Here is a 26,206-nt window from a genome sequence, read left to right on the forward strand (position 1 = left end):
CTGGCCCCTGGATGCAGAAACAGTGACTCACCAAAATTCTCTCCACCCCAGATGTCCATGTCCGTGTCGTACTTCCCCAGGTAATCGAACCAGGATTTGTCCATCACGAAGAGCCCTCCAGCTATGATGGGAGTCCTGTGCATTCGGAAGGGAAAGAGAAGGTCATGGGAGAGCAGAGAGGGACCGCCATCCCAGTCATCTGCCCCACCAGGCAGAATCCCACACGCTTCTCTCTCCACCGCTTTCCCACTTTACGAGGGTCAATGCGTTACCTAAAACAAGAACAGACTCCAGGGTTTTTCCTTTTGATTTTAAAAATCCTGACCTCATAGACAGGCTCATTTTCTCATCAGCATGCCTTCTGTAGGGGGCCAGAACTTGCTCAGAAGCCCGCTGTGCCGAGGGACCGGGGATCCTCTGCTGGAATCTCCCATAGGCTCTGCCCAGCGTGGCTCTCTTTGGGGGCTCCACTGTTGGGAGCCCCGGCAGAGGAGGAGGACTGAGGCAGCACCCGTTAAGGCATACCCATGTTTTGAGATTGGGCTCTCTCTCCCTTTTCTTCCTTCTTTAACTCTCGGTGAGGGGTTATGTCACCCTAAAATAATATATTTGGGTCCTAACCCCCAGTACCTCGGAATGTGCCCTTATTTGGGGAGAAAGTCTCTATAGAAGTAATCAAGTTAAAATGAGGTTATCCGGGTGGCCCCCAACCCCACATGCCTAGTGTCCTTACACAAAGGAAATGTGGAGCCGGAGAGACAGACATGCACAGAGAGCACATAATGGGAAGAGACACAGAGAAGATGGCCATCTGAAAGTCAAGGAGTGGGCGGCTGGGTGGCTCAGTGGGTTAAACATCCAACTCTTGGTTTTGGCTCAGGTCATGATCTCAGGGTCCAGGGATCTAGTCCCGCATCAGGCTCGCCGCTCATCAGGGAATCCACTTCTCTTCCCTTTCACCCTCTGCCCTTCCCCCACGCTCCTGTAGTCTCTCTAAAATAAATAATTCTTTAAAAAGAAAAAAAAAAAAAAAAAACAAGCCAAGGAAAGAGGCCGGCATAGCGCTCAGAAGGAAATAACCCCACTGACACCTTGACTCTGTGGTTCTAGCCTCTGGACCTGCAGGACAGTATGTTTCTGCTGATAAGCAGCTTCATGGGTGACATGTTGCTATAGCCCCAACAAACTAGTACACCCTTCGTCTTCTTCCTTGGGGTTCTGCCCCACTTCCCCTGCCCCTGGCCACTGAGAAGGAAGCCAGAGAAGCCACTCAGAAAGCAAAGTACTGCCAAGGAAGGCAGGTGAGCCCAGCAGAGTCCAACCAGATAACCCAGTGAGCACCAGGACTTGTATCTAGAAGGATCAACAGCAGGGAAAGGCAGGTGAGCCCACAGGGACCTGGCTCCTCATCCAGCAGGGCCAGAGGGCGAAGGGAGTTTTCTCCCATGTCAGGTAGTTGATGGATAGCAGGTCAAGAAACCCGGTCTCCCAGGGCCACGACCCCTGGGCATTCCCTGGACTGAGCCTGGGAAACACTCGCTCTCTGATGAGAGAGATATTCCCACAAGAACAGAAGCTGCCCTGAGACACCCCCACACTGGGCCAGAGAAGGTAAGCTGCACCAGCACAGCTGCCCTTGTCCTTGACTTGGCCGGCTGCCCCATCAGGGGCCGCCCATAGGGGGTAACTGAGAAGCTGCCCCACATGATAGAGGTTCAGAAGTAGAAGCCACTAGCCAGCATGCTGTCTGGCTCCAATCCCCCTCTTGGCGCTGCTCCAGCTCATGAAGGCTGGGAAGGGGGAAGGGGCCAGCAGGTGGGTGAGACATTGGTCCCCGGCGAAGTGTTCCTAGCCATACACATTTGTCAGAAGCGTCAGCATTCGGCTCTTCCTAGCTCCTTGCTTCCCATCTGACTTAAGCTGATTCAGTGCAAGTGATCCAACGTTTACCATACAGCCATTCTGGAGATACAGAGATGCCCACGAAGAATCTGGGGCACCCTAAGCCACTGGCTGGAGAAAGGGGCCTTTTGCATACTTCTCCAAGCACTTTGGACGCCCAGCACCCCAACCAAGGCCCACAAGGGTCAGTGTGGACATCCGTGGTTCTGGGGCAGGTGTGCCCATCTTTGGTAGGAACATACAGACCATACGCCCTCAAAGCTGAGAACCCAGGCTCCCGCACGGGGTGGACATCATACTCCAGTCTACCCCGGTCCTCTGAGAGGCCCCAAACCCATGTGCTGGGAGCCTCCTGTGTGAAGGGAGAATGCAGACCAGGAGAAAGCATCCACGGCTCTGCTGAAGAACCCAGAGTCAATGCGACATCCCGTCCTTGCAATGGGGCTGAGCAGACATGGGGGTTACTAAACAGCAGGAGTTGGGGGTAAGTGAACTGACCTTCTTCGGCTGAATTCTGATATCCAAGACCTAGCAGTCCTGCTCTGGCCTGAACAGACCATCTTTCCCTCTGTCAGAGGCTCAAGCAGGACCATCTGGGACCCTCCAGCATTTAATGGGAAGCCTAAGTACATGGTAGCATGTGTGTGGGAGGAACACACTGAGCAGCTCCTTAGTACGGGTCTTACCAGGCCTCTGTCCCCTTAGGAGAAGTCTCCTTGAAGACAGAAACTCCTAAAGTAAGGGTAAAGGAGGGTTGGCCTGCCAAAGGTTCTTTTGGTCTCTTCTCAATCTTTTGAACATCTAATGTGAAATGCCTGCTCCACGATGTGGCAGAGAAAAGGACCCAGTGGTGACGCTACCCACCCCTGACCTGACTTACCTTATGGGCTCAGCAGGGTCCAGACGCCGAGCCTTCTGCTCTGGGGAGAGTTGCTCCCATTGGAAGTGAAGGCTCCAGTCAAACCCTAGAACAACACCCACTCAGCTGATGTGCACAATACATCCCTTTTCTAGAAGCTTGTGAACACATCCAGGGAAGGTGGGCCTGGAGACAGCAGGTCTCACCCAGGCTCATCAGCAAGCAGGCAGTTGGGTGTCCCTCTCACAGTTTCTTTCTACTTCTTATTGCCTCTCTGAGCCTCCCCTGCTGGGCACGGTGAGGGGATACAGGGCAGATGATAGAGTCAGGTTCAACAGAACCTAAGGGGGACAGGATGGACAGTCATGGGTGTGGCCCTTGGTCAGGAGTCTTGGGAAGGTACAAGCAGGTTTTTATGGGGCTGAGTCATCTCAAATCAGTCTTGGGGACCAGCATTAGGTCCTGAGAACCACCATGGTGGGTCTCAGAGAGTGCGTGGTACCCAAGACTGCGGTGCTGGAACAGGTCAGGCCCCACCTAAGCCAGGATGTCCTCACCTTCCCTCCTCATCCCGGGATGAGCCCATGTTGGAGCCAGAGCTCTGGGGTCTGGATGTGTCCCGCACGGGACCCTGGCCATTGCATTCATTGTCTCAGTGGTAAGGCTACCACTGGGCTGCTGACATTATAGGACACAGGGCTGGACGTTCCAGACAAACAACTAGAGACCTTTCCCCATTCTTCCCCTAGAAAGATTTGACCAGGGGGAGCAGTGGTTCCTTGCTGGGGAGAAGGCATTGGTCCCACTCACCCCCTCTGAGCTCCGTGGCAGACTCGATGTAGTTGAAGTTGTCCAAGCTGATGATGTCAATCACAGGGCAGACCACCCGCGTGTAGTCCTGGAAGACAGCAGACTCCGGGCTCAGTCCGGGGCATCAAGGAGCCAGGCTAGGTGTCAGCGGGCATGGGAGGGCCCTGCCCTGATAATGCCAGGCTGGTTTAATGGCCTTGACCAAGCACTTCTATCTTTGGATCTCAATTTTCTCATCTATAAAATAGAGCACTGGAGACTGTGACTGCCCTGGTTCTAATGCCTAAAATGCTAAAAACCTTTCTCTGACTTCTGGTGGCTTCCTCAGCCCCCAAAGCCATTGGAGCATGGCAGGGACCCAGCAGGGGCCAAAGAGTGAGGACACTGAGGAAGGGAAAGGCAGGAAGAAGGGGGCTTTAGAAGTCCTCCACTACTGGTGGGCTCCAAGGAGGCAGAAGCCACAGGCAGCCGGGAAGGTGACCTCAGTCTGTAGTCTCATGAAGCAAAGCCACACCCGCACAGGAAGAACACCTTGGTATTTCCAAAATTTTCATTTGATGCGTATGTTTCTAGGCAAGGTGAGGAACAGCATCCCTGGAGACTCCGTCCTTCAGAAGTCATCTGTGGTCCTCACAGATCTGTGCCTCCAGCCCTGACTTACACGCCCTTGCTCCCAGACTCGGAGCGACTAGGCCACTGGCCCCTTCCATGGGGATTTCACATGGGCTTTCAGTGACAGCTTCCTTATCTTCTCTCCAAACATGCTCCTTTCCCTTGGGTTGCCTATTTCTGCTAACAGAACAATTGCGCAGCCCTCTGCTTCCCAGCGCAAAGAAGCTTTGCCTCTGCCCATCACCCCGATCGGTCTTGCCAATTCGAACTCCAGAAGTACTCTTCTGCACGTGGCGTGCTTCTCCCTTTCCCTCACACCTGGTGGACCGTGGTGGACTCCTGACCTCAGCTCACCCTCTTCCCTTTGGTGGCCAGGGAAGTTGTCATTTGGATGGGAAAATCTCACTCTGTGGCTCAGTTGCTAAAACCCTGAATTGCCCAGAAGATAGGGCTCACGCTCCTTAGCCTGGCATGCGGGACCATCCACAAAGAGCCTGTATCTCCCTCTCCAGCCTCCTTACTTGCTGCATCCCACAGACTATCCTGCCCACAGGCATCAAAGCCACCCAGGAAATGCTTTCAAAATATGCAAGACATATTCGCTAGTGCCGGGGGGCTGTCAGGGCATTGCATGGGTTTCTGGGTGAACGGCTCTGGGTGAACGGCTGGTACCTGGCTCACAGGAGGAGGGGCAGGGAGCAGTGGGAAGGCCACTCCTCAGCCAACCAAGAACCAGGCAGCCCAGGAGTACCAGCAGGTGTGGGCAAGTCAGGCAGGGCCTCTTTTGCAGTCTTCTGCACCCCCCACCACCCCCCCAACCTCCTGCCCCCACTCCCACCCCTGGCATGGGTGCAAGCCTTTGTTTCTCCTTATAGCCATTTCATTTCCTGGTTCAATCTCTCTCCCAAATGAGGCTGTCCTCTTATTTTAAGCTCAGACTCACCAGGTGCCTGCTTTTATGTTCTCAGACTTGGTCTGGCCCTCGGCTTCCACGTGTGACTCATCCTGACAGTGACAAGGTACCTCGGAAGCCGAGTGGCCCGTGTGGAAAGAAATGCTCATTTTCGATGCATTGCTTCTACCTCGGGGACATGCACAGACGCTTCTTCTGCAGCCAGCATGACACCTGCCCAGCTGCCTCCGCTCTCCGGGCTCTCCTCGGGCAGTGTCACCCTGCGTCTGTGTGTGTGCGTGTGCATGCACAAGCACGTTTAGCCATCCACACCCATTCCCACCCATGGACATGACCCCAAAGACACTCCCAGAACTTGAATTCTGACACGTTCTTACAAGTTCAGAGACCAAACTTCTGTGAGTCGGACATAGTTCTCATTTTGCCTTCGTTTGTTGAGTTTTGGGGTCTCTGTAGCTTTACAAAGTCTTTACATGGAGGCTTGTATGGTCAAGGATTCACCTTGCCCACAGGTATGTTTGGCCCTTGCCTGGCTTCTGGGCAGTAACTTCTGAGCCCTCAGAACGTCCTGCCTCTGTTTACCTGCATGCCTTGGGATATACCAGACAGTCTATGCTAACAGTGTGACTTAGGCTAAGGGCTTTGGTCTGCGTGCGACCAGCTCACTCTGACCTCTGGAGGCGCATGGAGACCATGGGGGCGGTCATATTTCTATGACTGTTCTCCAAAACAGACACAAAGCCCAGACTCCAAGACTTGGGTGGGCTTCCCTGTTTCTCAGTGACCTGTACGTGTTCTACACCATTGCTGGGAGAAGGAAGTGCTGTCTGTCCAACCCTACCGGGGGCGGTCCACCGGAGGCTCATGTCTGGAACTTTCTCTGCGTGCCTTTCGCCGCTGCGAAGTCTCACCTGCATCCGTTTTGCTATCCTAAACAGCAATCATGACTAGAACAGCTTTGCTAAGTTCCAAGTCCATCTAGTGAATTACTAAACCTGAGGGTGGTCTCAGGGGGTCCCCTAACTGCAATCCTGGTTTTTTAAATTCTCCTCAATATTTGGAAACCGAAATATGAAATAAAATGCCGGTTGCTTACCTCTGGCCACAACCTTTCCGGGAAGCCACCCAGGGACTCAGCCTCTGGGGTGCACTGGGTACACCAGTGGGGGGGTTTTGGTACCCTCTCCCTATAGGTTCTGAGGGCTTCTGCCCTTCTCTTATCCTTGCCACAGCTCATGTGTGGTGTCTGTTTGAGTCATGGAGACCAGATAGGTGATGAGGGACCTTTAGGGCTAAGAGCTGTGTGGAGACAAGACCTTCAAAAGATGCTGTACGAGGTTGTATGCATGGGCCTTGAAGCCAAGATACAAACCTCTCTGAGGGACCTAGGGGGTCATTCCTGCTCGGTCCGCCTGTGTAGCCCTCAGCACCAGCCCTCAGCCTGCTGGGCACAGGGGATCTTCTGGCACTGACTGAAGAGGCTGAAGAGGACACAGGTCAAAGGCTGGCAGCAGAGTGGGCAGGTCCGTTCCTGCTGGGAAAGATGGCCTCTCCTCCCACAGTTCTGGGATAGAGGGACTCTCCATAAGGATACCCAGACCCACCACAGGTCCCTGCTTGTGTGCTCCAGGAAGCTGGTCTCTAAGGCTAGGCCCACAGGTAGGTGTAATCAGACAGCTGGGCGAACCCCTGACAGACCCAGGACTGCACCCCTTCTTCCCCTCTCCCCAACACAAATCAGAGCCCAGGCCCCAACCCTGCCCCATGGACAGGAGCCCAGCAATCACAGAGACCGAAGGCATCACCCAATGGCCATCAGTGCTCCCTGCGGTACACATCTCCTTTCTCCGCCCGTTCATATAACTAAAACCATATTGGGAACAGGCCCTGAAAACATTCTGAGAGATGGCCACTTGGCGGGCTCAGCTGGTGAAGCGTCCAACTCTCAATTTCAGCTCAGGTCATAACCTCAGGGTCGTGAGATCAAGCCCCAGGTCAGGCTCTGCACTGGGTGTGGAGCCTGCTTAAGATTCTCTCTCTCCCTCTCCTTCTGCCTCTGCCCCTTGCCACCCCTCTAAAAAATAGTAAAAAATAGTAACAATGATAATTAAAAACAAAACCTGCTAGAGAGATCATTCACTCATTTGATCAACCGGCTTTACAGAGCACTTCTTATAGTTTAGGAATTGTCACAGGTACAAAGATGAATAAGGCTTCACGGTCTAGGGAAATGGAGAACAGGGGACAGGGGATTGCAATGCAGCCCCTGAGGCAGCCAGGTGGGATGGGTGCAGGAGAAGGAAGGGTCCTCCAGCAGGTGACAGGAGACCTGAGTTCTTGTCCTGACTCCGCCATCTAGAATCCATGTCACCTTAAACACACCAGCACACACTATAAAGCAAAGACAAATTATTATTTGAAAAACTATCTTGACTTCCTCACAGGGCTTTTGGATGGAATAAGGGAGGGAGGCGTGTGAAAGTCTTTGAAGCATATGTAAGCCATTATTTATATAAATTTACCAAATGTTACAGGGACTGAAATTTCTCAAAATCATTTTTTCCAACTAAAGAAATATGTAGATAAGGAGTGGGGGGAAAGAGGCCTCTGTTTAAAAAAAAAATTAAAACCAACCTGGTTCTTGTTTCAAGTATCATCAAGTAACTGAAGGGAAGAAACGGGACATCGAGAGGGTTCCATGTGGACAAGACCAGCTGAGGACAGCTTCTGACAGCCCAAACCCAGATCTTTCTTATCTCTTTCTATTTTTGAAAATTCCTAACTCCAATTACAGCTTAAAATTTCCACTTCCACTTACAAGACAAATCACGTTTTACTCTGAGACAAGACACAAAGACACGTGTTAACATGGGCTGACACACGCCCACATCCCTGTCCTGAAGGGGAAGTCTCAGTTGAATGTTCCATCAACAGGAGTCAGCGTCTGGTAAAAACCTCTGCAGCCCACAGAGGCTGCTGTGACCCCTGCAAGGGGCAGAGTCCGACCACAGCCCCAAGTCTGTCCAACCAGTCCTCTGCTACCAAAGCTTTAGGTCAGACAGTGGTGGGGACCGGGGAGGGTGAGCCCTATTGTGGAGCCAAATGCCTCCCACAGGAGCAGTGGAATGCAAGGAGCACTCACAGGGAGAAAGGAGAAGATGCAAGCTTCATTAAGGCTGTCTGAGGAAAGCAAGTCCCCCTAACATATCCTGCAGGGCCACATCAGCTTGCGGGGGCGGGCAGGCGTCCTAAAGGTCAAACCCTGAACTGCCACATGACCCCACCATACGTAGCTCATTGGTATGGATCCCAAAGAACTGGGAGCAGGTACTTAAACTTAAATACTAATGTTCACAGCAGTGCTATTCACAAGAGTAAAAAGGTGGAAACAACCCAAAATGTCTATTAGCAGAGGAATGCATAAACAAACTGTGGTATTCAGGCAGTAATTTCTGCGACATCGGACAACTTCTTTCTAGATACATCTCCTGAGGCCAGGGAAACAAAAGCCAAAATAAACTGCTGGAACTACATCAAAATAAAAAAGCTTCTGCACAGGGAAGGAAACAATCAACCAAACTAAAATACAAGCCACTGGATGAAAGAATACATTTGCAAACGACCTATCTGATAGTCTCCAAAAATATAAAGAACTTACAAAACTCGACACCAAAAACAAAACAAAAAACCCCATCAATTAAAAATGGGCAGAGGACCCAAGCAGACATTTCTCCAAAGAAGACATACAAATGGCCAACAGACACGTGAAAAGATGCTCATCATCACTGATCATCAGGCAAATGCAAATAAACACCACAATGAGATACAATTCCACAGCTGTGAGAATGGCTACAATCAACAAGGCAAGGAGCAACTGTTGGAGAGGATGTGGAGAAGGAGGAAGACTCGTGCACTGTTGGTGGGAATGCAAGCTGGTGCAGCCCCTCTGGGAAACAGTATGGAGGTTCCTCGAAAAGCTATAAATGGAGCTGCCCTACAGTCATCATACCACCATGTATTTACGCCCCCTAATACGGAAACACTAATTCAAAGGGATACATGCACCCCTATGTTTATTGCAGCACTATCTACAATAGCCAAACTGTGGAAGCAGCCCAAGGGGTCACCAACTGCTGAATGGATAAAGAAGATGTGGGAGGGAGAGAGAGAGAGAGAGAGAGAGAGAGACCGATCCAGTGGAATAGTACTCAGCCACAAAAAAGATGAAACCTTGCCATTTGCGATATCACGGATGGATCCAGAAGGTATAACCCTAAGTGAAATAAGTCAGTCAGAGAAAGACAAAAGCCGTGTGATTTCACTCACATGTAGAATTTAAAAAATAAAACAAATGAGCAAAGGTAGGAAAAAGGAGAGGGAGAGAAACCAAGAGACAGCCCTTTAGCTGCCGGGAACAAACTGATGGCCACCAGAGGGGAGGTGGGTGGGTGGGGAGGGGTGGCACAGGTGAAGGGGATTTGGAGCACACCTGTTGGGATGAGCAGTGAGCAACAGATAAATTGTGGAGTCACCATATGGTACACCTGAAACTAATAGAACACTATGCTAACAATACTCGAATTAAAACAATTAACAATGTGGTATATACCGTGATGTTGTGATACAAGACGAAATCTCCATGTGGTCTTTGTGGTTCATCAAACAAGGGATTCTGAAACCTTTGGGATTTCGTGAGTGGAGGGGTGACAGGCATCCGTGTGACCCACAGCAATCTTCTCTCAGCAGACCTGAGTTTATGCTAATGAGGCGACTGTTCTGGGGTGGGAGGCATGGACCAACCACGTGACAGATGGCTGGCACTTTCCGCCCCACCCCCAGCACCCCTCCCCTCTGGGACACAGAGAGGGGAAGATCTGGGACCTTCAACTACATGGTCTGTTCCTAATCTATTTCTCAATGCAGACCTCTTCACCTGGATTGTGGCAGAAAGTGGGGAAGAGGGTATTTTCCTATAGGGCACTAAGTGTCCCTCTCAATCTCAGGGCAGGGGATCCCGTGTGATCACGTCGGGCCCCCCCCGTGTGAGAGCTCTGCTCACACACCGAGGTTCTCTCACCAGAACGAACAGAGTCGGGAAGGATTTCCCACTTCTCTGAGTGGTTCACACACAGGGATTCTTTGGTCAACGCTGTCCTTTTGCGGGGTTGGGGGTAGGGCAGGGGAAGCAGAGTAGCTGCTGCAGACAGCCAGAAGGAAATCACCACGCCTCAGGGGAGACGGTGTGCGGGCTCTGGTGTGCGTGGTGCCCGTCAGGAAAAATCAGCCCAAGTTACACCACTCCCCCCCACGCCGTGTCCTCATTTGTGAAATGGGTATCTCAAAAATACCCAGCCTCGTACTTCACAGAGCAGCTGCGGGAGTCAGAAACTCAGGTAGGACAGCAACAGCCCAAATGCTAGGCTCCTACAACACAGCGCCTTCTGTCGATCAGGTCAGGGGTGGACGGTCTTTGTGGAATATCGAACAAATGGGGAACATTAAGGTTTTTTTCACTTTCAAAAGGAGCCACTGAGAATGGAGAGAGGAAGCATGCAGAATTCTGGAGCAATTTAAGGGCACGCAGAGGCCAGGAGCTCAGGTTTCTCAGCAGCCCATCCACTTGCCTCAGCCTCCAGGCAAGGGTGATGCATGGGTGGAAGGAAGACAGAAGCCTCAGGAACTGGGGACAAGAATCAGTTAACTCCGCTGCCTCCTTGTCACAAAAGGCACTCATCAGGGCTCCCTTTCTGGAATAGTCTATTGTCTGGGAGAAACAGTTCCTGGGTAGTTCTCTCACCCAAGAAGCTGCAGGCGTCACGTATCAGCAGCTGCCATTAGCCCTACTCGCAGGCCTGCCGCGGGTGACAGCATGAAACGGAAACACGTCCCCAACTTTGCCCCCCCACTGCACGCTGTGTGACCGTGGATCTCAGTGTCTCCATCTATATAACATGGGGCCAGCGATGAGTCTCATGCCCCTCCCAGAGGGCCTGGGGGGGGGCGGCATATGTGAAGTACGGGCTTGAGAGAGCCTAGGGAGGGTGGGGACACAGCCCCTGACCCTCAGTCTGCCCCACTCACCTCTTTGACTCTGTGCAGCAGCGGCTGGAGCCAGTCCCTGTTCACCTCGCAGTGGCTGTCCAGGAAAGTCAAAGTAGTGCCCTTGGCCACATTAGCACCCCGGATCCGGGACCGGACCAGACCTGTGGTAGGAACAAACAGAAACGTGGGTGCCCTGTCCTTCTGTCTTCCAGAAAGTTCACAGAGGAGCCACAGGACAGCCCCTGCATGCTGAACACACAGCCGGATGCATCCCCCCGACATGCCCCTCTGCACAGACCCACCTTGCCGCTCGTTATTGCGTATGCACTTCACCTTGGGCAACTTGATGAGCTGTAAGCAATCCTCAGCTGTGAAGACAGAAGGTTATGTGTGGTGTGAGCACCCTGGGACTCGCTGGAGCAATGTGAACCCGAAGATTAGGCAAGGCAGCCCAGCCTGCTGTCCCTGCTCCCAACCACAGAGCCCCATCCCGATGCCAGCATGGTTGTGGGTTTTGGATGAGGCTGACCCAACACTTCTATCCATATGCAATGTGGCCCACTCTGTTCAAAGTGACCGCAAGGCGGCCTCTTTGGAACAGGTCAGTCACACAGCAGCACCTGTGTGCTTACTAGGAAGCACTTCCTGACGGGGACACCTGGTATGGTATGGTCACCTGGAGACCCTTTTCCTTTTCCATACACCATTAAAAATATGAGACCAGAGTCCTGCTCACTCTAGTGGGGTCTAGCAAAAACTGCTGGGAGACCACACAATGGATGAGATGAATGTTGGCGTTTCCTTTTTGATTATGGACTTCCGATACTGGAGACCTTATCTGTTGAGTGCTCTGTCCACTGTGCCCCATCACACAGAGCTGGCCTAACTTTCCCCATTCAGGGGAATGTATCAGGATGGGTAGGAGGAGACCCTATCTTAGATATCACCCCAGAACTGTCTCTGCCTTGCCTCCTTACCCCGTCCCTTGCTGGATTTATCAACCCTGGGATGCCACCATGTTGGTTTCACTTCACTGGTCTACCAGCCTTAGCCTCTCTCCCATGGAGCCCACCCAGTCCTTCATGGGAATGAAAGGAGAGGATATTTCTGGCTGTGATCAGGCTAGCAAATGACCACAGATCCAAGTCAGGAACCTCTAGTGATAGAAATTGCTCTGGGCTCTGGGTCCCAGGGTCAATCTTCCAAAGGTTTCCATGTCCAGGAATGTAGGTTAGGTGACAATGACACACATAAGCACACACACACCCCAACCCAATCAAGGATCAACTAAATCTACTGCATAAGTCCTCAAAGACACAGAACCGGGAATCCAAGACATTATTTTTAAAATGTAAGATATGTCTCCCTCCTGAGCCCCTGATGGACACTCAAAGTCTTGCACACCTTCTATAAACCCAGGCTTTCCTCCCTCCCCGGAGAATCAGTGGCCTGGCCTCTGCCTGTTACGCAGGAACAGAAACTTGCATTAACAGAGCAAGGGGGCGAAGATATACTTACGGTCATTGCTGAAGTCATCCACTAATATGATCTCCTGGATCAGATTCATTGGCGTGCGGTTTAACACGCTGCAAGGCGGAAGGAGGGAGAGAATTATGACGTCTAGCAGCAAACGCCTATATTAACCAAGCTTTACCCAGACACCATTGTATTTGAGGAATGAAAATGCAGGGCAGCCCAAAAGGCTCGTGCAGTCACACGGCTCACCTGCGAGCCCCTGGGACACGACCCTGCCTCCTCCTAGTGAGCACGGCCGTGGGTGCCCCATGCCGAAATGGGAGCCCAGGAGTCATCCTCAGTGACTGCCCTCCCCTGCCACTGCCCCAAACCTCATACCGGGTCAGTGACCGAGACTTGCCTGTCTACGAAAGAAGGTCACTCAAACCACTTCCACCTTGTCCACCTTTGCCACGGTCAACTTCTGCCCCATTTTTTGCAGCAGCCTTGACCTGAGCGGGCGGTCCTTGCAGGGGCTCTGGAGTGAGCCTTTGAAGGCTCGATAGGATGGCGCATTGTGAGACTTCCCTCACTAACGCCGACAGACCAGCTGACCGAGCCTGCACAGTGGCTCCCCAGCACCCCCGCCCACACCCTCAGCCTGCTCACTCTTCACCGTGTGGCCAGGGCCCCCACTGGCAGCCTCCTCAGGCCCAGAACCCTCGTCTGGTGGTATCCTGCTTATTCCCAATGGGGACCCCTCTCTCCCTCAATGCCGTGGCCTGCAATGCTCCTCCTGTGCCACGAGGACCCGTTCACTGCACCCCTCCCTCACAGCCACCTGCTATTTAGCGAGCACTGACTCTTTCCTCTTCCCAAGGCCTTCATCGTGTCCAACTCTGAGGGCTGGTTTGCTGGCCCCATGAGATGGTCATGTCCCTGGGGGCAGGGTCCCTATCAGGACTCTCTGTGCTGCCAGAGGCCAGCCCAGAGCCGTGGCCCGTCATTCCCTCCAGGGATGCGTAGTGCCCACCTCCTATGCACTCAGCTCTGGGTCCACGAGGAACAAAGGGGATGTCCTCTCTGCCTGCCAGCAGCCCACTGTCTAGGAGCTCCTTCTTACCAGCTGTGTGATCTGGGGCTAGTTACTGTTCTGTGTAGCAAGAAGCCCCATCTATAAAACGGAGATAAGAACATTCGCACCTACTTCACCGGGCTGTTGGGAGAATTGGAGAGAAACTGTTTCTAGAGGATTCAGCACCATGTATGGCTCGAAGCGGCAATTACTGCTATTTTGGGGTGGCAGGAATGAACGATCTTGGGATTGACTTCATGTGCTGGCCTGGGCTCTAGATCTGGACTCCCAGGGTGAGGCTGCGTTTCCATGTTCCTTTGGGGTCTCCCAAAGGGGGCTGTAACCCACTTCCAAAGATCCCCAGACTGTACGGTTCCTCAGACAACTTCTGGGGCCACACCACTTACTGTGGGGTGCCCATGGTCCTGCACGGGTCAGAGAGGGGTTCACATGGTGCTGCGGATGGAGGCGCTGTGAGTTCCCTCAGGAGGGCAGATCTGAGCCCTGTTTCTGGTGAGCCTCCCTGTCTAAGCAGGGTACAGAGACTCTCCAGGAGGAGAACTTTGCCTGGAGCTACTTTTATTTATGAAACCTTAATTCTCACCATGGCAACTAGTATAAGGTGGGAGAGGAACCCTGACTCCAAGCCCTGAGCTCTGCTGTTGGGAGGTGGGGACAGGGAGGGGAAGGCGGTGGTTGGGGGAGACCCTCACTACTTGGGATCAATTGAGAGTCCCAAAGAAAACACACACCGACCCAATAACCAGTCTTGTAATCAGAAAAGGAGGGGGGGATGGGGAGGGAGGCAGCAAGAGAGGGAAAACCTGCTTGAAGAATAGCCTCTAATGAGGTTTGATTAAGGCTGCAGCTTCTGCGTGCGATTCCCCCCAAATCCCTGCCGGCTCTTTGAAATTCAAGAGTTCTCTTCTGTGAACATCAAAAGGTAAATCGTGTGCAGCTCTGTGCTGGTTGAACTGAGAGATGATTAGCGAATAAAAAATGTCCAGGGTTTAAAAAAGAAAACAACCCAGAAATCGTCAGCACTAAGTGCTAATTAGACCATTTCCTGGTAACACCTGGCTTGTTTTTGCTCCTCTAATCAGAGCAATTGGAGTGAGAGCGGGGGGCTCCAGGAACCTGGGTCTGGACCGGGAGGGCCTGCGAAGGGCAGGTGTTCTGGGCTCCTGGGGTGGCTGGAGGAGGAAGGTCAAGTGTAGCCCAGGGGAGCTGACCTGGTCCCCAGATGGTCCTCCCCAGGGCTCTCCTTCTGCACATCCACTGCCACTCCCACCACCCTGCCCCTGGTTGCTCTGTGCTCCCCCTCCCAACGTTGTTGTCCCCAGTTTGTCCCCCAGGACGCTTCGCTAGCCCCTCTGCCACGGAGCCAAACCTCCCTTTCCTCCAGCTTCAGATAAGCCTCTCTCCCAGGACTGTTCATGCCCTTTTGCGACAGCCTCAGCCAGGGACTGAGTGCTTGCCTCACTGGCGTACCAAGGTCCACTCTGCCTGGGAACTGTTCTAGAACGGAGCCTCCCTTGCCACAGCTCACTTCTCTGCCAGAGGGGGGCTGTGCAGCCAGCACCCACCTTCACCTTCCACTTGGCAGCCGCCATGCCCGTGCAGCAGGACCACACGGAGCCTCCCCGGGGTGGTGGTGGGGGTGGGGGGCACGGCCGTGTGAGCGGCGTGGGAGGCCAGGCTTTCCGCCATCCCGAACAAGACGCCAGGCTGCTCCTAGCCTTCGTTTTCATCTGTAATTACATTTTCCTTGTAAAGGCAGGCGATATTAATACTTGACCTACTTCACAGGCTTTTGTGCGTCTGAAATGAGGAAATGTATTTGAAATTGCTTTGTGAACTCCGAGGTGCTCTACGCGGGCTGGGTTTATCAACTGCTCCATAAATACCAGCGGAATGAAGACCTGGGGCCCAGCTGGCAGTTCAGTTTGGGCGTTCTGCAGCCTGGATGACTTGGGGTCAAGTACTCTACCCACGCCGGCTCGAGAGCATCAATGCCGAGGTGCTTCGGTACTTAGCTACTGAACCTGCAGCACCCAACTTCCTCAGGTGCACGGAAGGTGCTGAGCACTGAGCTTGGCCCCGCAGCTGCTTTCAGAATCTGGGTATGGATAATAAGGAAGATTCTAGTTCTCAAAGGGTGATCCCAGGGCCAGCAGCGTCTACGTCACCTGGGGGCTCATTAGAAAGGCACGTGCTTGGGCCCCACTCTGGACTTACTGAGTTAGAATACGGAGGATGGGAAGCTCCAGGGCTTTCTGATGTGGGTTCCGGCCAGAGAGCCACACAAGGCGGCTGCCTACCCAGGCTGCAGGGCCATCACGACACCTGCTGTGACTTGCACGGGCTCCCTCTGTGCCATGTGCTGCGTCAAGGACTTTACCCACCTGAACTCGCTCTTCCCCATCACCATGTGAGACAGTTATCAGTAGCTCTCGTCTTATGAAAAGGAAACTGGGAAGAGAGGTCAAGGATCTTGTCCAGGGTCACATGGTGGGTAGCAGAGCAGGCAAATCTGGCTCCAGGGTCCCACTTCTTATCCACCTTAATCTAAGACATTGCTCCTTGAAATCCAGGGTAGTTTCACAAAACAGCAACGGTTAAGGAGATTTGGGATATAAAGAGATCAACTGCACAAGCTCTTGAGCCCTCCCCGAGGGTGGATAGGGGTGAAGGATGCCCGGAAAGGAAGGGGACAGCCCTGGGTCTCACATAGACACAGGGGCCCCCTGCAGTACCAGATAAGATAAACCGTTCCTCAGGGCTTATCTTCTCTCTGCTTAAGGAAAGAAACACCCTCGTTGGGTTGTGACTCTTTCCCTCCTCGTCAGCATCCCCATCAGGCTTCTGCTAGCTCTGAGTGCCACCGTGTGTGCCCTTCCAGCCCCCAGTCCCACAGCTAACTCAGGAGCTCAACGGGCAAGAGGGCTCGGGCAGGGATGAACAGAGGGACGAAGGCTTGGCCAAGTGCTGGGGGAAGGGAGGGGAAGAGAGGGTACATTCAGTCCTACCCTTGAGCATCTTTTTGTGAGAGCCTGGCAGCAAAGCCATCAGAATTCTGGAACATGAATGATGGAGGATACCTTAGAAAAGATCCTTGCACTGGGGACAACAGGAGAGGAAGTGATCCTCATTCAGTCCCATCTCAGAGCTACTGATTTATTTGTGCCTCGGGATAGGGAGTGTAAGAACGGTAGAGAATCCCAAGGAAATAATACCTGCCGTGGAAATTTCTAGAAGTCATCTTCCATGCTTCCTCCGCTAAAATTCCCCTTTACCCTGCTTAGGATAGAAAAGCCTGTCTGTTCACACACAGGTTCCCCCTCATTCTGAGGTTTTTGTGTATCACGCTTGGATCGGAGCCCGGGCGCCTGGTTTATATCAGAGGTTCCTCAGAGGTGGGAAATAGATCCATGGGCTCTCCTGGCAAAGCACCCAGTTTGGTGTATGGCCTGGGACTTCCTGGGGGGCCTTCTGAGAAGTATGGTGTTGAAGGGCCTCAAGCCCCCTTTCAGAACACAGTGCACCAGGCCTTGGGGTAGCCCCCATCAGCCTGGCGGACAGAGTCGCTGGGGCTGTGCCCTTAGCTGTGCCCCCACCCCCACTCCCCAGGGAGTCCGAAACCCCAGTCTTGGCTCCCGTGCCTCCTAGCCCAGTGGCCAGGGGGTCTCCGTTCACCTCATGCACCCCTGACTTCGCAGGTTCCAGATGGGACTGCAGTCGAAGTGACAAGAAATGTGTTCTGGAGACCATAAAGCTCAGCGTACATTTAAAATATTAATAATATTATTATAATCCATCATTATTACAATTATGAGGAGATGGAGGAGTAGCGGGAGAAGGGAAAGTACGCCATAGAGCTGGAAAGGATGAGTCTATGAGCAGCAGCTGAAGTGACCCTGTATGGGAATTATGGGGGGTCTGGGAGCCCCACAGGGTCTTTGAACACCCCCAAATGTCCCAGTGTAATGTCTTCTTTTGGGAAATGGGATAGAACTGCAAACACTGGAAATGCGAAAGATATTTTTAGCCCTGCCCTTACGGATGGTGTCAGTGACCTACACAAGGTCACACAGCTACAAGGTGGCAAAGGAAGGACTGAACCCCAGGGACCCACAGTCTCTTTTCTTTTGAAAGCCTAGGCGCTGTGCAGATACAGACATAGCTAATGTCTGCCAGCCACAGTGGTCAGTCCCTTAGCTGACTAAACCCAAAGCAACTCTGTGTGGTAGCTATGGTCATGATTCCCATTTCCCTGACCAGGCAACTGAGTCTCAGGGAACTTAGAGATGAATAAGATGTAGTCCTTGCCCTAAAGGAGCTCCCTGAAGATGACATCTGGGAAAAATGCCTTAAGTGTTAGAGTTGAGATGGGCAGTAAAGAGCCCAGAAGAAGGCCCTAAATGTGTGTGTATATGTATGTGTGTCTGTGTTGAGGGGGTGGAGGTGTCTGATGTCAGAGGACTCCTGTAAGGAAGAAGAGAGGCCAGCCCAGAAGGCAAAGGGCCTCTCTCTGATCCTATAGTGTCCTCATGGAAACATCTGGCATACATGCCCAGACATGACCTTGTGGAACAACCACCATGGTGGGAAAGGCAGAGGCTGCCCTAAGTCTGTTCTAGAAACTCTACCTCGTGCCCAGGCAGACCATGACGGCAGTGGGGCTGGGGTCTGGCATTTTGTCAAAGCAATCAGCTCTGACAGTGCACCTGCTCACCCTGCCCAGCCAGGAACCATGCTCTCCCCACACCAGAAAAGACCCAGGTAAATCGGAGGTCCCCAGACCCCTGCCCTTACACACACCCGCTCAGGTTTACAAATCCGAAAGGTACTTTATTCGGCTACCGCGAGGCTCACGGTGGCTCCTGACAGTGACTCAGGACATCTTCGCGTTAAGATCTGAAGGCTTTTTGGGAAATCAGGTGCGGATCTCCGGACTGGTGGGGTGAATGCAGCAGGCAGGACAGACAGGGCAAGCAGCTGGCAGAAGGAGTGAGCCAGCCAGCTGCCAGGGACATCTGGGCCGCAGACAGAGCTGCCCCTGTGGACACGGGGAAACAATGTGCATTTGGGCAGGCCCATCCCTGCATTTCCATGGGATGCATGGACACTGCACAGAGGACGTTCATTGTAAGTGACAGGTGGCCCCCAAAACCTGGTGCCCGCCATCAGGGTGAGCCTATTACTGACTCCCGCCCACCACCTGGAGCTTCCCTGTCTGTCCCCTGCCAGGAACAAGAAAGTGTGGCTTCGTGATGGAAATGACGAGCAATTTTGCCATGCTTGACTGTACTCTCTAGGCCCTCCCTCCCTGTAGGATCAGCGACCCTGTGCTGTGCTGCCTACCAGACAGGGATGGGCTCATGCAGGCCGTGTGTCCTAGGGGCATGGAGGTATGCATGTGCTCTGTCCCAGGGTCAGCCCCAACACCAGGGCTGCTAAACACCACCCGGAGACCAGCCTGGCCCACAGAGAATGCTGAGAAGAACTGAGGTCAGAGAGCAAGGGTTTGAACCCAGCTTCGCCACCATTGCTGAGCAACAGGAGGCTTTGATTGAGTGTCTCTGAGCTTCAGTTTTCTCAGCTGTAGACTGGGTACAGCAGCAGCCTCACACCTTCCCAGCTGAGAGCATGAGCCCAGGCATGTCTACACACCAGGGGCCTCATGACTAATGGTCACTACTGCCACCATCTGAGATGCCAATGCAGCCCAAGACCCCAAAGAGGAAGGGGGGACAGATGGAGAGAAGGGAAGAGGGGTATGGGAGCTCCAGAGTTACAGAAGGACATGGTATGCCGTAGGGGAGCCGAAACAACCAGGGCCAGGCCCCCAGGGCTCCATCTGTGTTCTGAGGAGAGTTCTGCTGGGAGCTGGTGCTGGGACTTTTGCTTGTCTCAGACTCATGCACGCCATGGGCCAAAAGAAGGATGCACCTGTTAGAGCATGAGTGGGGCCCAGACTCAGAACTGAGGGCGGGTGGAGAGGCAGAGCGGGGCTGGGGCTGGAAGAGAAAGATGGCCAGGAAAGCAAAGGTCAGCCACTGCCCTCGGGCTGCTCTGGTGTGTACCACGGCTCCTGGCCATGTGGGAAGCTGTGGTGAGACGGGTGCTGGGAGAGGCGGCACTTGGCAGACACAAGTTCTAATCCAGCCTGATGCTGGGGTTAGGTATGGACTCTGCCTCGCCAGCCTCCGCAACCTTGGCAGCTGTGGGAGTTAGAACTCATTCCAGAGGCAGTCTAGTACCATGGTCAAGGGCGAGAGCTCCAGGTTCTCTGTGGCTGCCAGTGACAGGCAAGCTGCTGAGCAAAGCAGGCCTCTGTCTCTCCCCTATGAGACAGGGTACACGCTCCCCCAGAGGAGTGAGGGAAGTGACGGAATGGATGCATGAGTGTGTCAGACAATGTGGGCATGGAGTCAGAAATGCCCGATGTTTTTCCCGCAGGGCCATTCCCCCTCCTGAGGAGGATCGTCTTACCTGCGGATGGTTCTGAGCAAGGTGGAGCGGGCCTCGTTGTGGAAGGTGATGATGATGCTGGTCGGGGGGAGGTCAGCGCAGTAGACCAGCAGGGTGCATCTGGGGGAGGAAAGGCATGAGGACACATAAGGCCTTGGGGGGCAAAGCAGATCTAAAGGGCTGGAACCAAGGGCACTGCGGCGGTCCCCAGTACAGAGAGAGGCCTGGCGTCTGGGGGGACCACCCCAGCTGCACAGCACGGGTGAAGACCCCAGGGCAGGGAGAGCCCAGAATGACTGAAGCTAAATTGCCCACCTCCACAGGGGAACCTGGGCTTGGATCCAAGTTAAGTTAGCATACAGAACATAAACGTGGGACGAGTTCATGCACAGGGACTCCTAGTGGCCACACCAAGCCTCCCCCAAGTCTTGGGCTCTGCTCCCTGGTCTGTGTCCATCCAGGTCAACAGAGGCTTCACCGTGTCCTGGGCCAGCAGCTCCAGCCCATCCCCCGCATACTGACTCCTGACCTCCTGCCACACAGGCAGAAATCTGGCAAGTTTAACCAGGCAGAGCCCTAACACCCTGGCACAGACAATAAAACTCCATCTTGAAAAAGCTTTCATTTCCACGTGTCCAGGATCATTTCGTGTGACAATTACATCTGGGGTAATTTCAATTTAATACCTCGCTGCAAGGGAAAATTGTAGCCTGCAGCCCGAAAATTACTATAATAATGAAAATAAACCCGCCAAGTGATGCTGGTGCCACCAGGGACCATCCCTGGGTAAGTGCTTCCTCCTGTTTCCAGCTCTTCCAGGGGCTGTCCAATTACACGGAGTGGTATTAAACGAGGAAGTAAATAACAGACATTTGGGGAGTCAAATGTTTCTTCTCTTCATTTTCTAATTTTGTCCTCGGCTCAGGGCTTTGAGTTTGGGGGTCTGGAGATCCAAGGCTGGACTTCCAGGGCCCCGGGAGCCCGCTGATACCATTGGCAAAGCGGTGTATGCAAATGTGTGGGTTGTCTGTGGTTTGGTTTTGTTTTTCTCTGGGAAGATGATTCATACTCTTCACTGGATTCTCAAAGAAGTCTGTGGCTGAAAGCGCTTCATCTCAATCCTAGGCCAACGAGCCTGACGTTCCTTTGGCCTCCCTGAGACTTGAACACGTTCCTCCAAAAGCAAACACTGAACAGGAGAATTTGTGCAGTGAAAGCGGGGCCCTGTGAGCACAGCTGGGCTTGGGTCACCTGCCAGGAACCAAGAATTAAGAAAGGAAGGCCCCAGGGGAAGATAGTGGAAAGTTAAGTCACGACCTTCAGGCCTTCCCGGTCCCCTCTCTCCCAACCCGCCAAAGACAACACCTCACCACATCATGTGAGCAACGTCTACTAAGAAAACCCTCCAGAATCCACTCCTGTTCTGTTGTTCCCATGGGCCCGGCTCCCAGAGTCCTCACTCCTCTCAGGGATCCCTGGGGCAACCTGCTGACTGGTCTTCCTGCCTCCACCCTCTGCCCCTGCCACACACATCCTGTCCACCACACAGCTCTGTGCAGGCCTTCCTCTGGCCGGAAGCCCTCAGTGGCTCCTGTTGCAGAAGGTCCAATCTCCCTATCACAGCCCCCTGAGACCTCCCTTGGTGGCAGCATCATTTGCTTCCAGAACTCTCTTTCACTGCTCATCCTAGGACTTCTGCACGGAGCAGCGTCCTTCTTGCTTTCTCCTCCTAATGAGCTTCTACTCATCCTTCAAGACCCAGAGCAAATGTCCCTCCTGCTGTGAAGGCCTTCCCCATTCCCCCCACATAAACAATGACCTGTCCTTTGTATTCCTGTATTCTGTACAGATCTTTCTTCTAGAACTTTCGGAGATGGGACAGTCTTCCACACCTGACTATGAGTTCTAGGGAACTAGTCCCCTATCTCTAGGAAAGGATGCTTGTCTCTCTCCACGTCCCCCAAACAAGAGTTCAGCATACTAGATGCCCATTCACCGGGAGAGGGAGAAAGAGATTTGGGAAATGCATTCCTAGCTCAGCTGCTGACTTAAGAACTGATGGTTTTTGAAGGTGTGGCCACCAGCATCCCAGAAGGCATCCAGCAAATCTCACCTACTGGTCCTCATGCCTTGCTTTGTCCTGTCCCTCGCTGAATCGGGGCTAGCTCCCACAACCAACAGACTATGACAGAAGTGACCATGGGTGACACCTCCAAGGCTAGAAACAGTGCAGGCTCTGCTTTGGCCACCTGGAGGGAAACCAGCCGCTGAGGACACGCAAGCAGACCCGTGGAGAGATGCTCATGCATGGGAGAAGAGAGGCCTCTTGCCCCCACTGCCACCAACTTGCCAGCCACGTGAATGAGACACCCCAGGAGGGAGTCCCCCAATGCTAGCCCAGCCAGCAGATGACAGAAGTCCCATTGGCTCCACGCTGGACCTCCCAGAATTTCGGACCCACAAATACTATGAAGATAAGCAATGATTCCTGTGGTTTTTGGCTACTAAGTTTTGGCGGTGATTTATATGGATTTGCTAGCTATCATAAAACGGGAAGGAAAATGTTTGGACATGGCCCCCAGGGAGAAGAGGTCTTGAACTTGCCTATCTTTATATAGAGACCTGAGTTTAAATTAGGAGCAATGAGGGAGAAGGGTGGGAGTCTAGTTGAGATGGACTTGGTTGGTAGGGTGGGGAGGGAGGCCCTCGGCTGCTGTGCTACAGGGGCCGTGAGGGTGTGGAGGGCCTTGGGGAGACCCAGGCAGCGGGGGAGGCAGCAGCGAGCATGGTGAGTGCTGAAAGGAAGGAGGTGGATGTCAGGGAGCCGAGGGGTGATCATCTGTCTTTTCTAGGAAGGTAATAAAGCTGAGAGCTTAGCAGGACCTCATCGTCTCTGTCAGAGAGGAGACAAAAAGAAAGACTGACCCAAGTGACTCCCAAGGCCATGACTGGCAGGGCTGGGCCAAGGCGCAGAGGCTGGGCACTACCATGGGGATGGCCAAGGGACCCCAAACCCCAGCCTTGGTGACGGAAGTTCTTTAGGGCAAGTTGGTGTGGGACGGCGGTAGTGGGAGCCGCTCAGAGAGCCTCCGGGGACAGAGGCCATTTCTCCTGCCTCGGTCAATGCAGCTGGGGGAGGCAGCGTGTAAATGTACAAGGGCCCAGCAGCACGCACGCATGGCGCCCGCAGACCAGAGAGGCAGGCACAACGCTGCCTGGGCTGCTGAAGTCTTCACGGACGAGGAGGTGCTGGATGAAGTAGGGATGGACAGAGAGAAATGGGGTACAGTGTCCCAGCACTGGCACTGTTCTGGACCCCCAGGTTGAGTGCCGTATGAGACGGTTCATAGAATATTTGCTGGGGGGGTCATACCCTACCAACTGGCTGTAGGAGTATGGGCCAGGCACCTCCTCTCCAGCTTGCTGTCTGCTCATCTGTAGGACAGGGGCTGGGCTCTCCTGTGTAAGGGAGCACAGGAATCAGAAGCTCTAACTGTAGCTGACCCCAAATAAAGATGGCTGATGTGACAGAACCCCACAAAGACCGTCCTGCAGCATGAGCTCGACTGTGTGGCTGGACATTGAATTGACCTTTCCGAGCCTCCATTTTTCCTTCTGGAAAGTGGAGACAACAATTTTTAACTTGTATAGTTTCCCCCCTAGATTATTACTATGTTGTTAGGGAATAGTCCAAGCTTGACAAGCCCGTCGGGGCCGTTATCTTCAAGAGTGAGTTCAAATGTGCAGAGTACTGCTCCCATTGGGTGGTTCTGTCCTGTCTGACAAAAGGTGAGGGGCCCTGAGAGGCCCCGAGGGGTGCGAGGAGGCAGGGAGAGCAAAGCAGCCAGCATCGGTGTTAGAGAAAGGAAGACGGGCTGTGATGTCAGTCTGAACCCTGACTCCACCGAGAACTGTGCTGTGGGCCCTCGGGCACATCGTTTGCCTTCTCAGAGGCTCGGTGTGTCACCTCTGAAATGCAGACAGATACCTCCATTACAGGCTTGCAGCCAAGACCACAGACTGCAGACAACGGGCGAGGTGTTTAACAGAAGCCGAGTAAATGGCCACGAGAATTCTTTTTAGCACGGCTCCTGGTGCTGAACCAGCCTCCATATCCTGTTCTGTGCTTAGGGACTAGAACCATGAACTCATGATTCCGAAAAGGAAGGGGCCTTGGAGACGACCCAGTTCAACTTCCTAAACTGGGCAGAACTTGGTGGTGTGACAGGCATTGGTGGGAGGCCGGGCAATCGTGTTCTGGGACCTCATTCCCCTCCCCACTCCTGCAGGATAAAGGATGGGGGCGGTTCTTATCTGGGGGGCGGCAATTCCCCCAAGAGCTCCAGCGTACACAGGCCCAGGGAGAGTGGGCAGCAGGGCACTGCTCTGACCTCGGTGGCATAGGCAGCCTGGCTCCTTGGACTTCACGGATTCTTCCCTCTGATCCCGGTCACAGAGTTTCCACTGTCTCATCAGACCCCCAAAATAGCTTCTGAGAACCTGCACTCCCAAGAATAGAGGACCTGGGGGCTCCGAATCTCACTCAGGGTCACATACCTGGAGAATGACTCAGGCGAGCTGAACCCAGGTCCTGTGAATTCTAACTGCCCTCCTGTTACCAACACCCCACCGCCCTGCTTGGGGACACTGGCACTGGCAGCAACAAGGCCGAAAGGCGGAGAAAAATCCTTCGGACTGGACTCCGTGAGGAGTCAGCTCAGAAGTTGGACTCTCTGGGAGAAGGTTCTAAAAGATTAATCAAATGGCAAGATCTATTAGGACTCTGGGGGAATGTCAAAGCTGCCAATGCTGAGATCTGGCGCCCGCAGACGGACAGGAAAGCATGTTTATAATTTATTAAAGATTCAGGGGTTTTACTGGCGAGAAGAGCGAGTGAGCAGGAAAGATTGTGGTGGGGGCAGAGCCCAGAGGAAAGGCGGACCACACAGTGTGGGGAGACTGACGCCAGCCCGCCCACCGGGGCTGCTGTCCCCACGACCCCACGACATCCTGAATAACGTACACTCCGCTGAGCTCACTCCCCATGTGCAGGTTTTTTTGTTGTTGTTGTTCTGTGCTTCTTTTTCTTTCTGAAAAATTCAACTGAGGCTCTCAATTTCCCCAAATTCAGGTGTGTCTTCCTGAACCATCAACTTTTTGAGTGCTTAGTACCACTTACCGGCTGAGACGCTTCCATGGAGCTTCTGAGACACCAGCCCCAGGCGCAGGAAGGAACTTCTTCCCCTTCCATCTCTTTCCAGCTCTCCATCACTGGTCCCTGCTCCCCTACCCACCCCTGCCCCGTCCCTACACTCCAACAGGTGCCAAGGCGGGTATGTCAGAAACATGCTAAGTGAAGGTCACTGTCATTTCCCATAGAAATGTAAGGTGCACATGCTTTTTTTTTAAAAAAAAAATTATTTTATTTATTTATTTGAGAGAGGGAGCACGCACACAGGAGGCGGGGAGGGGGGTAGGGGGAGAGGGAGAAGCAGACTCCCCACCGCTGAGCTCAAAGCCTGACACAGGACCCTGGGATCACAACCTGAGCCGAAGGCAGATGCTTAACCGACAGAGGCACCCAGGCGCCCCATGAACCTGCCTTTTATTTTGTTGCCAAAGCTCATGAAATGGACAGCTGCCTCTAAGCACTGTTATGATCCCACCAGCCCCAACTTATCAGTGGGCAACAGAGGATCCTGATGGTCCCATGTGGGCCTGCTGGGGCTGGTAACCTGGTCCTCTGACTCCTGGACACACACCTTCCTCGTACAGCATGCTACCCTTATGGAAGAAAAGACATGGCCATAAATGATAACATCTGGTGTTTGACTTTGGAAAGTCAAAGCAGGAGGGAGTGATGAAGAGGCAGACCCAGGGACTCTGATAATAATAATAATTATGGTCACCAAAATGTTGATGGAAAGGAAGGCCCCTGGACTCCCCCACAAATGACAATGGCACCAAGTGAGACAAGAGATGCTCCCGGCGGGGCGGGGGGGCTCCGATGTCCCAGAGGGGAGATCGAAGGCAGTTAGAAAAAGGGCAAAAGTCACACAGATAC

At 53.3% G+C, this 26,206-nt stretch overlaps 1 protein-coding gene across 1 annotated transcript in view; it reads right to left on the reverse strand.

The window, feature by feature from the left end:
* Positions 1 to 26,206, reverse strand: part of GALNT14 (polypeptide N-acetylgalactosaminyltransferase 14) — a 209,396-nt gene that overhangs the window by 24,019 nt on the left and 159,171 nt on the right. The window contains exons 3-9 of the mRNA XM_004777897.3: positions 20,164 to 20,262; positions 12,657 to 12,724; positions 11,441 to 11,506; positions 11,178 to 11,299; positions 3,572 to 3,659; positions 2,783 to 2,867; positions 32 to 135 (exon numbers count right to left, since the gene is read on the reverse strand). Of these exons, the coding sequence (XP_004777954.1) occupies positions 32 to 135; positions 2,783 to 2,867; positions 3,572 to 3,659; positions 11,178 to 11,299; positions 11,441 to 11,506; positions 12,657 to 12,724; positions 20,164 to 20,262 (632 nt within the window). The remainder of the gene's footprint in view (positions 1 to 31; positions 136 to 2,782; positions 2,868 to 3,571; positions 3,660 to 11,177; positions 11,300 to 11,440; positions 11,507 to 12,656; positions 12,725 to 20,163; positions 20,263 to 26,206) is intronic.

Source organism: Mustela putorius, unplaced genomic scaffold, assembly GCF_011764305.1.
Source record: "Mustela putorius furo isolate JIRA1106 unplaced genomic scaffold, ASM1176430v1.1 tig00000281_pilon_pilon_pilon, whole genome shotgun sequence".
NCBI lineage: Eukaryota > Metazoa > Chordata > Mammalia > Carnivora > Mustelidae > Mustela > Mustela putorius.